Source organism: Rhamphochromis sp. 'chilingali', assembly GCF_963969265.1.
Source record: "Rhamphochromis sp. 'chilingali' genome assembly, chromosome: 20".
NCBI lineage: Eukaryota > Metazoa > Chordata > Actinopteri > Cichliformes > Cichlidae > Rhamphochromis > Rhamphochromis sp. 'chilingali'.
In genome coordinates this window covers 31,918,846-31,928,845 of record NC_137947.1, presented here as the reverse complement: position 1 = coordinate 31,928,845, position 10,000 = coordinate 31,918,846, and the positions used below count along the sequence as shown (strand labels likewise).

At 51.9% G+C, this 10,000-nt stretch overlaps 1 protein-coding gene across 8 annotated transcripts in view; it reads right to left on the bottom strand.

Annotated features, from left to right (window-relative positions):
• The window catches only part of usp54a (ubiquitin specific peptidase 54a), a 45,156-nt gene that overhangs the window by 12,035 nt on the left and 23,121 nt on the right, over positions 1-10,000 (bottom strand). For 7 of the 8 annotated variants that reach the window (XM_080869644.1, XM_080869646.1, XM_080869647.1 and 4 more), the window contains 11 exons: positions 7,220-7,312; positions 7,004-7,138; positions 6,717-6,830; positions 5,706-5,788; positions 5,498-5,600; positions 5,258-5,404; positions 5,009-5,158; positions 1,613-1,781; positions 1,183-1,374; positions 541-675; positions 1-173 (listed from right to left, as the gene is read on the bottom strand). The exon at positions 1-173 is cut by the window's left edge and continues 542 nt beyond it. In XM_080869644.1, the coding sequence (XP_080725770.1) occupies positions 1-173; positions 541-675; positions 1,183-1,374; positions 1,613-1,781; positions 5,009-5,158; positions 5,258-5,404; positions 5,498-5,600; positions 5,706-5,788; positions 6,717-6,830; positions 7,004-7,138; positions 7,220-7,312 (1,494 nt within the window). The remainder of the gene's footprint in view (positions 174-540; positions 676-1,182; positions 1,375-1,612; positions 1,782-5,008; positions 5,159-5,257; positions 5,405-5,497; positions 5,601-5,705; positions 5,789-6,716; positions 6,831-7,003; positions 7,139-7,219; positions 7,313-10,000) is intronic. The other variant, XM_080869649.1, reaches the window with a different exon arrangement.

Here is a 10,000-nt window from a genome sequence, read left to right as displayed (position 1 = left end):
AGAGGAGAAGCCGGCGGCCGGCAGAGGCGTGGAGGAGGAGGAGGAGAGGGGTCGGCTGTGGATGATGTTGCTCATGGTCTCCTTGAAGTCTCGCAGGCGGCTGGTCGATGATGAGAAGGAAGACGAAGGTTTGGGGAGGTGACGAGGAACCTGCTGCTCCTTTAACGTCTCGCCTGGAGGAGGAGAAAAGCAGGAGTAAGAAAAGACGAGGAGGAGAAGGAGTAACCTTACCCCAGAGGAGAGTGAACGAAGGAGGTGGATGAATGACTGGATGGGAAATAAAAACACGGCTTCACCTTCAGAATCAGCTGATCTACGCCCTGAGACTTTGCTCCACCCACATACACTACACCTACACAGCTGGTGCTGAATTATCAGAGGTCACAAAAATGCCACTAGATGGCGCTATGGCCCAGAAATCATCCTGCTGTGAAACTCGAGTGTTTGTCGCCAGGCTGAGCGTGGGCTCGTGATACTTTTAGACTCATGTCACATGTCAGGCAGTTCACAGAGCAAGTCTTTGGCCTAAGCCCCGCCTACCCTCACTGTGGTAACCAGCTGACGACGCTTCGTTCTCAGGTTTAGACCGCCGGTGGCGGCTAGCGCTCCGCCTCCTATCCCCGGCCACGCCTCCTTTCCTCGGAGGCTGATGCTGCTCACCGTCCGTCGCGTGGCCTTAGCAACAAGAAGCAGGGCAACACATGTTCACAGCGTGACCGCCATGATAGGAAAAAGAAGCAGAATGCATGAATGCGATTGGCTGCATAGATGGGTCACATGACTGAGGCGGAGCAATGAATGAATGTAACTGTCACGTTCATTAAATCCTGTTTCATCGCACCGAGCGTCCAAAGCACAAAGATGGAGAACGTTCGTTTATTCTGGAAGAAAATACGAAACATTTCCTGCTCACGTTGGCTGTTTGACGAAAATATGGTTTAAGCTCAAGATTAAATTAAAGCCCAGTTTATGGTAGTGCTGGTTACCACAGGAACACCAGCTCCTTTTTAAAAACTAAAGCTTCAAACTGAACACAGTTAAGAAAACTGGCTGTTGATGTGGGCATCTCTGCTAGGAAGACACCCACGCCTTCCATCTTTGAGCTTAGGACCGCTGGTGGACTCACATGCTGGCAGACACTAAAAAGGGTTCCAGTGTCTCCGGTTCCCCCCTCTGACCCACCTACGGTATCCAGGCTGCAGAGCGAGGCGTGCGGGGCTCCGTCTGGGCGGTCGATGCAGATGACGGTTCCCTGGGAGTCGGAGGAGTAGCGACTGGCCAGGGACTCATGGTGCGAGTGGGAGGGCTGTCGGTACGAGTAGCTCTCCGTCGACGAATCGGTGCGAGTGTCGCTGGAGATCGACGGCTCGCGGCCTGGGCGAGTGGGAGGCGGAGGATGGAGGGAGGAGGTCAGTGGAGATGGACTCACACAAACACAGCACAACAAAAGCACTCATCACATCAGACACGCCTAAACATTAAGAACTACTTCTACTGCTCCTCCAGCTGCCGCCTGCCAGTAAAAGTGTTATTGGAGCGACTGAGGCTGGTTTAGTTACCTGAGTGTTTGCTGCTGTGCTACTACTACGACTCCTAGCTGTGTTGTAGTTACCCGAGTCTTCGCTGTCGTAACAGGCCTTGTTGAGGTGGTGGAGGTCGAGGCGCGAGGGCAGGTCCTGCGCAGACACCGGCGTCCCCCGCGGGTCGGCGTACAGCAGCAGCAGCGGCTGGTAGTGGCCTTTAATGCAGCGCGAAACCACGTCGATCCACTTGGGCCCGATCTGCAGGACAGCGACGGAAACCAGCAAGACATCAGTGAGTCACACACACACACACAGACAGACACACACACACAGACACACACACACAGACACACACACACAGACAGACACACACACACAGACACACACACACAGACACACACACACACACACACACACACACACACAGACAGACACACACACACAGACACACACACAGACACGCACACACACACACACACACACACAGACAGACACACACACACAGACACACACACGCACACACACACGCGCACACACACACGCGCACACACGCGCAGACACACACACGCGCAGACACACACACGCGCACACACACACGCGCACACACACACGCGCACACACACACAGACACACACGCGCACATGCACACACGCACACGCAGACACGCGCACACAGACACGCGCACACAGACACGCACACACAGACACGCGCACACACACACAGACACACACACACAGACACACACGCGCACACACACACGCGCACACACACACGCGCACACAGACACGCGCACACAGACACGCGCACACAGACACGCACACACACACGCGCACACACACACAGACACACACGCGCACATGCACACACGCACACGCAGACACGCACACGCAGACACACACACACACACGCAGACACACACACACACGCAGACACACACACGCACACACACACACGCACACACACACACGCACACGCACACACGCACACGCGCGCGCAGACAGGATTGTAATGCGTACTCGTGCACATGAAGTCAGGGCACTAGTGAACAATCCCCTGGTTCTTATACTGAACAACAAGCAGCCACTTTGTTCCTCGACATCCTTCGGCTGGTCCTGGATCTGTTCTGGAGACCTCCTGTGAGCTGGAGGAGAACTCCAAGCAGAACCTGCAGCAGGTGCAGAGCTGGTTCAAAGAGCTCACAGAGGCTGCAGCAAAATCTGATGCTCTGCTTTAATCTAGATATATCCTAAATGTTCGAGTGCAGGTTAGAAGATGCTTTTAAAAGACACCAAATCACACTGAGCAGTTCCAGAGCTGCAGAGCTGTTACCCACTAAAGCCTGAAATCTACACTGAAGCGCAGTTTCACACCTGCTAACAGGTTAAACAGCAAGAACAAATGTTTGAGGTCAGACGTGCAAACTTGAGAACGAACGGGATAAACACTGCAGTTCCTCTGGGAGTCCGCCCCCAAAGACGCTCATGTTAAAACTTTACAGCAGAAATAAACACGTTTACAGCCGGACACAAACTGTTTGGTCTAAAAACAGTTTTAAACTTTTGTTACAGAATAAAGATTGAGAGGAAGTTAAAGAGAGGAATGAGCAGGAGAAGAGTGTCACTGTATGCAGATGACACCGTTTTACATATCGGAGAAGAGACTGGCCAACAGTTTATCAGGAGACGGAGACAAACAACTGTTAGGGGCGTGGCCTCTGTGACTGACAGGTAGATGGCAAACAGGCGGAGGTCCCTGAGCTCTCTAACTTGACGTAACCAATAACACGGCTGCTGTGAGGTTGCTGTACTAACACTGTCTGCAGTTAATTGGATGTCACTGAGCTCTGATTAACACTAAGCTGTGTCTGCTTGTTGCCCCTGTTGAGGCTACAAAGCCCTGAAAACAGTGGGAGGAGTCACGGTGCTGCATCCAGTTCTTGTCTAAAATCTCATTTCAGTGCTGCCAAAAAAAAAAAAAAGTTGCCAGGCATCTGTCTCCACCGCAGACAGTTCCTGTTCCCGTAATTACCAAGAATGAACTTATTACCTGTTTTTTAACCTTAAGTGTTTCTGTATAAACTTCAGGCAAAAATATAGAAACAAATTTAAAGCAATAATCTTGAATTAATGGAAGATAATTCAAGCCAACAGTTGGGAAGGTGAGGAGGAGCCGGTGCTTTACCGGCTGCAGTCGGGACGTCCAGATGCTGACAGCAGCTCACGGCTTCGTGATGGAAAAACGCCTCCTCCCCATCCTCCCGCTCAGTGTGTCTTTGTAAAATCCTCCTGCTCGATTACTTCAACACTTCCTCCGATTCTTCCAAACATCCAAAAGCTTCAGCCCCGCTCGGCTGTGACAGGACGTCCGCGGGATTCAGCACGCCGCGCCGACCCGGCCGTGTGAAAATATGTGTTTGTTTAAGAGAAAGAGACAGAATGAAAGTCTGCAGCGTGAGCAAAAGTGTCGCTGTGGTGTGAGCGCGCTCTGACCACACCCTCCACTCTGTCCAGCTGGACTGGTCAACAATAGAGGGATATCCTTGTTTTCACAACCAGCAGAGAGTGAGGGAGTGCGGGGAATGACATCTCTCTTTCCATCAGAGAGCGTCGATGACAGAAGAGAGAGGCGACAGGGAGCAGGAGGAGGCAGGAGGAAAGAGGTGATAGTGGGGAGGTCGAGGGAAGGACAGGAAGCACATGAGGTCATTTCTCTTCCTGACCACACACGGAAATTTGATTGTGTATCAGTTAACCCCACAACTCCCAAAGTCTGGGCCACCGCCCCCTGGTGGGCTGTGGAGGTGTTGCGGGTGGGCCCCCCGAGCCTAAATAAAGCGAAGCAGCGCGACTTAAATAACGAGGCTTTTTAATCCATAACCACCTGCTGCTCATCTGGGTCCAGATCGTGGTGGTGTGGGTCTAAACACCCTCTTATCATCACCTCCAGCTAGAGGACAGATGCTGAACCCGAGCTCCTCAGCCCGTCTCTGAGGCTGAGCCCGCTCACGCCTCACCACCACACCGCTCGGCTGCACTTCCTCCTCCGTCCTGAAGATGACCCCGAGATAATGAAACCCCCCCTGATCCAGCTGCTTCACACTCAGCTGCGAACCTTAACGATGAGAACCACATCGTCTGCAAAAGCAGGGACGAGATCCTGACACCACGCCCCCACGTCCACACGGTGAGAACACGTGGCTCTGAGAAGTCTCCTAACAGCAAACTGTTCTTTTTGATGCAGATCAAAGGTCAAAGCTTTCCTTTACATCACAAACACACACAAAACGCACTCGCATTACAGTCGCACTACAGCAGAGTCTAACCGGCCTCGGTGGCACTGCACCTCGTTATTACTACGTTATTACAAGTGTCTTGGTGAGCAGAGAAACTCATCCTCCGCCTCACGACACGACCGTGAGAATAAAGTAAAGGAAAGCGTTTGACACATCTGTCGCTGCAGATGTTTCTACCTGTGTGCACACATACCTCTTTGACATGTGCGTCATCAAAGTACATCCACCGGCGGATCTTAGTCTGGAAGAAGAAAGTGGAGTAATGTTTCCCGTAGTAGCACACCATCCCGACCAGGTACAGCTCGGACTGCCGAGCCTTCTCCTCAGTCACCCTGTAGAACAGCTGCAGAGAGGGGAAGATGTCACCGCACGCCGCCGACGCTCGCGTTTACCCTTCGCTTTGTTCAGACCGTGCTTTAATGCCGTGTCTTATTCTACTTACATCCCCGAGGCGCAGGCAGGTTCCCAGGGTGTGGATGACGTCCTCGGCCAGGTCCGAGTGATCCGAGTCCCACACCAGGCCGATGGTGATGATCTCCGGACTGTTGAGGAGGACGCGAGCCATCCGCAGCTGCTGACCGCACTGACTCTGAGGAAGAGGAGGAGGAAGAAAGGTGAGCCGTGACCTCTGAGTGCTTCACGCCAGTCAGTGTGTGTGCGTCGCAGGAGAGCTGCTGCTCACAGGACAGTTGCGCAGGTCCCCCATGCTGGCGTTTCGTAGCAGCTCCCCGAACATGCCCGGGGTCGCCTTCTCCCTCGACTCCAACATCTTCACTGCCTGGTTACTGAGGAGGAGGAGGAGGAGTGTTACTGTGTGTGAGTCAGTTATTCATGATGAAGAAGCTCCAGTCTTCAATAAATATGATCTGGTAAACGCTGGATTTACTTACCACAGGGAGGTGGTGGAGATGTAGTGGACCATCTGAATGAAGGGCAGAGGATCCGAGGAGGCTCCACAGCTGCTGCACACACACTGAACCAGACAGGAGGTGAACACGGAGTGTGTGTGTGTGTGTCTCTGTGTGTGTGTCTCTGTGTCTCTGTGTGTGTGTGTCTCTGTGTGTGTCTGTGTGTGTCTCTGTGTCTGTGTGTGTGTCTCTGTGTGTGTGTCTCTGTGTGTGTGTCTCTGTGTCTCTGTGTGTGTGTGTCTCTGTGTGTGTCTGTGTGTGTGTCTCTGTGTCTGTGTGTGTGTCTCTGTGTGTGTGTCTCTGTGTGTGTGTGTGTGTGTGTCTCTGTGTCTGTGTGTGTGTGTGTCTCTGTGTGTGTGTGTGTCTCTCTGTGTGTCTGTGTGTGTGTGTCTGTGTGTGTGTGTCTCTGTGTGTGTGTCTCTGTGTGTGTGTCTCTGTCTCTGTGTGTGTGTGTGTCTCTGTGTGTGTGTGTGTGTCTCTGTGTGTGTGTGTGTCTGTGTGTCTCTGTGTCTGTGTGTGTGTGTGTGTGTGTCTGTGTGTGTCTCTGTGTGTGTGTGTGTGTCTCTGTGTGTGTGTGTGTGTGTGTCTGTGTGTGTCTCTGTGTCTGTGTGTGTCTGTGTGTGTGTCTCTGTGTCTGTGTGTGTCTCTGTGTGTGTGTGTGTGTGTCTGTGTGTGTCTCTGTGTCTGTGTGTGTCTCTGTGTGTGTGTGTGTGTCTGTGTCTGTCTCTGTGTCTGTGTGTGTCTGTGTGTCTGTGTGTGTTGACTCTTCATGCTCATACAGTCAAAGTACAAAAGTAAAATATCAGGTAAAGTTAGGAAATGAAGCCACCTGCAGGTGTGTGAAGCAGCAGGTAAACCAGTGACAGATGATTGTTTTAAAGCGACTCGTTAATAAAAAGAAAATGAATATTACTGGTTTTTAACTGGTTTTACAGTCATTGCACCTGACTGACTGGTTAAACCCTCTCTGTGATCCCAGAGTTTCTTCCTCACCTGCTCATAGAGCATCATGGCGAACTTCTGGTGGGGGATGCAGTGTCTGGCTGTGCAGATGTCTTCTTTGGTCTCGTCTGCGATGTGGAAGTGGATCCTCATCAGGATGTTTTCCTGCACAGACGCAGAAGTGAAGCCTGAGCTTAGATAATCGAGTGAACGCGGCGAGGGCCCGCGGGCACGCCCGAGCTACTGAAACGCTGGTTCTGATTGGTCAAAGTGTAATCTCTACTGTAACACTGATCAAGCGCTGCAGCGCCTCCAGAGTTTGTGTGTCATCGTCTTACGAAGCACTCCGCAGCGTCGTCCATGATGCCGAGCTGAAACCGCTGCTTGTCCTGGAAGGTTTTGGCGAGCGCGCTGCGGAGCGCGTCGGACGGCAAAACTTTGTCGCTGCTGTACTGGAACTGAGCAAAGATGCTCTGTGGAATGGAGAGGTCAGGGGTCAGTGAGAGGAGGGACCGGGGTCAGGGGTTGAGGGTCAGGTTTGGAGAGGTTCTCACCTTCAGAGCGCAGAAAATGCATGAGTCCTCCATGCACTTATGGGTGGTCAGCTGACGGAAACTGCGGCGGAAGATGTCGAGGTGCCAGAGGACCTGAGAGGAGGAAAAACAAGTTTTAAAACGAAACAACGCAGGGGAGCATTCTGGGAAACGGAGTCAGAGCTTCACCTCAGCAGCACAAGTCCTTACTGACGGTGTGTCTCTGTGCTGCTGCTCTAACTCCACCAAACACATCGCCACACCTGTCAGCCAATCACCTGTCAGCACGAACCAACAGCCAATGCTGTCCTGACCAATCAGAGAGCGGGCTTAGTGACCTGAGGAGTTGCAGAAGTAAAAGTAAAGTCTGTGTGTCAGACCAAGTTCGTCAGCATCTCCGTCTGCTGCAGGAAACCGTCTGCACCGCGTGATGAAGACGTCTCCGGCGCGATGATGGGAGCTGGCGTGAGCGTGCCCAGAGGACAAACTGCTGCAGCTGTATGTGTGCGCATGTGTGTGCATGACTGACAGGAAGAGAAAACACGACGCTGCACGTGTCACAGACAGCAAACATCAGCTCGCCGCTCAGTTTCACTGCAGACTTTATAAAAGCTCGTTTAGCAGATCTTAGTGACTCACGCTGACCAGGATCAGTCATCAGGTGTGAATCACCTGCAGGACACACTCGAGACGGAGGGCGCGTCTTTAAAAACATTCTTTCAGTCAACAATCACCTGAAGACACCAAGAAAAACAACCAGAGAGAGGTGGGCGGGCCGCCTGGGAGACTCATCTTTTTAATCTGTCTGCGAGAACAACACCATCTGCAACTGATTTTCCACAACACCACACATTTAGTTTATTTTTGGCTCTTATTTTGAAAGTTCAGTCAGCACAGCTTTTACCATTTTGTCTTTTCCTCACCAGCTGGCTCGCCGCCGCTCACCACAGAGCCGCTTCTCGCCTCCAGAGACGATCTCGTAAATAAAATGTTTGCAGAGCAGAAACTGCAAACTGAATTATGTAATATTTAATGTAAGAAAGTGCCTCACGCTGCACACAAAGTCTGTGAAATACACGCTTTAATTTGAATGCTGGGGTTTCTGCACCTTCACCACATCAGAGCTAAGACGAATTAAAACCTCTGTTGATATCACACAGAAACAAACACTGACAGGAAACTGAATTAGTGGAGCAGAAGCTAAAGACGGCTCTGAGGATTTAAGCCGAGACCAGAAACCATCGAAGCAAACGTGTCAGAGCCGGAGGAAAGACATCAGGACTCGCCGGGTGGATAAGGGCGGAGCTACACCAAAACTCACCAGACTGAGACCGGAGCAGCCGTGAGGGCCGGCGTGGGTTAAAGGGGCATTACGCCGCGTTAGCTGAACCCCGCGGAGAAGCCGGGCGCCTCGCCTCCCGCCGAGCAGCAGGAATCCAGACACGGAGGAATTTTTTCATCACTTTACTCATGAGGAGGGTTTTAAAACGATCCGCGGGGGCCCGGAGGGTCGGACAGTTCTGAATCCTGCAGTGTGTGTTTGTGTTTGTCTCAGTGACTGAGACGTGCCTGCAGCCGGGGCCGGCACCGAGCCGCCAACCGCAGAAAGATCCCAGCTGAGCTCGTGATAGAGGAGCAGAAACAGCCAGGCCTAACCACTCAGCCATCTGAAACAGTGAACCAACCATAACCACGGTTTAACCATTACTATGCTTTAAACTTGCAGGGTTTACATTTAAAGACAGTCCCTGATGGAGGTGTCGACACGGTGATCTGATCCATTCACAACCTCACGACCTGCAGACTTCACATCAAACAGCCTGTGAGAACATGGATGACTTACTTTCATTCACAGTGAGCTGAATCCCTTCATGAAACATTTCACACTAACGCAGGGAATTATCATCAGAACAAACTCGTGCTGCAGACAAATGCTGGTGTGTTTGAAGCACACAGCCGGGTGTCTATTACACCGACACGGGGTGAACAGAAATGTGCTGATCAGGACGATTCAGACGTGATGCTGGGGCTTAAAAGCAGACGGAGAGGCGCTGATCTGATTCACGCTTGGACCTGAGTCCTCAGTGAAACAAACTGCGGCGTCAGCATTTGGCCGTTTGCTTCCTCCTTCCTGTCCCCGCCAACCCCGCCGGCTGCAATATGTCGCTGCGGCCTCCAGCAGGTCGACCAGGTAACAAACCGTCTGTGCAGATCTGCACGCCGAGCACACGTCCCACAGAGGAATCAGCGTTTAGCGCTTTTTTTGCTTTGAAAGGATAAAATCAGCCTGCAGGACACAGCAGGAGGAAACATCAACACCTGAGCACAAAGATCAGCCGGACGAGCCGCAGTCGTCACTTAAATCAAAGCCCAAACGGAAACCTGCAGGACGAACAACACGCAAACACAAAGGGTCCACCACAGACTCTACGGGAGCGACACTCAGCTGATAATCAGGAACATCCAATCAAAATCTGAGATGTTCCCTCGGTCCGTTAGTACAGTGACATCACAGCAGCATTTTACTGATGAGGCCATTAAAAAACAGCACAAACACGGTCCAGAGGTCCAGTTCAGGTGAAGCTAGCAGACAGCTAGCAGCTACAGCCACCTGTGTCACCATCCACCTGTCAGCCAAAGAGGCCACGCCCCTAATAATGCTAACTTTAATACAATTTAAACACATGCTGTGAGGGGGAATTATCGCTAGAGAACAATCAGTGTGCGTATCAGGTTATGAATGCTGGAAAGATTTAACATTGGAGTCAATGGGGACAGATTCACTGAATTTCCAGGATCAAC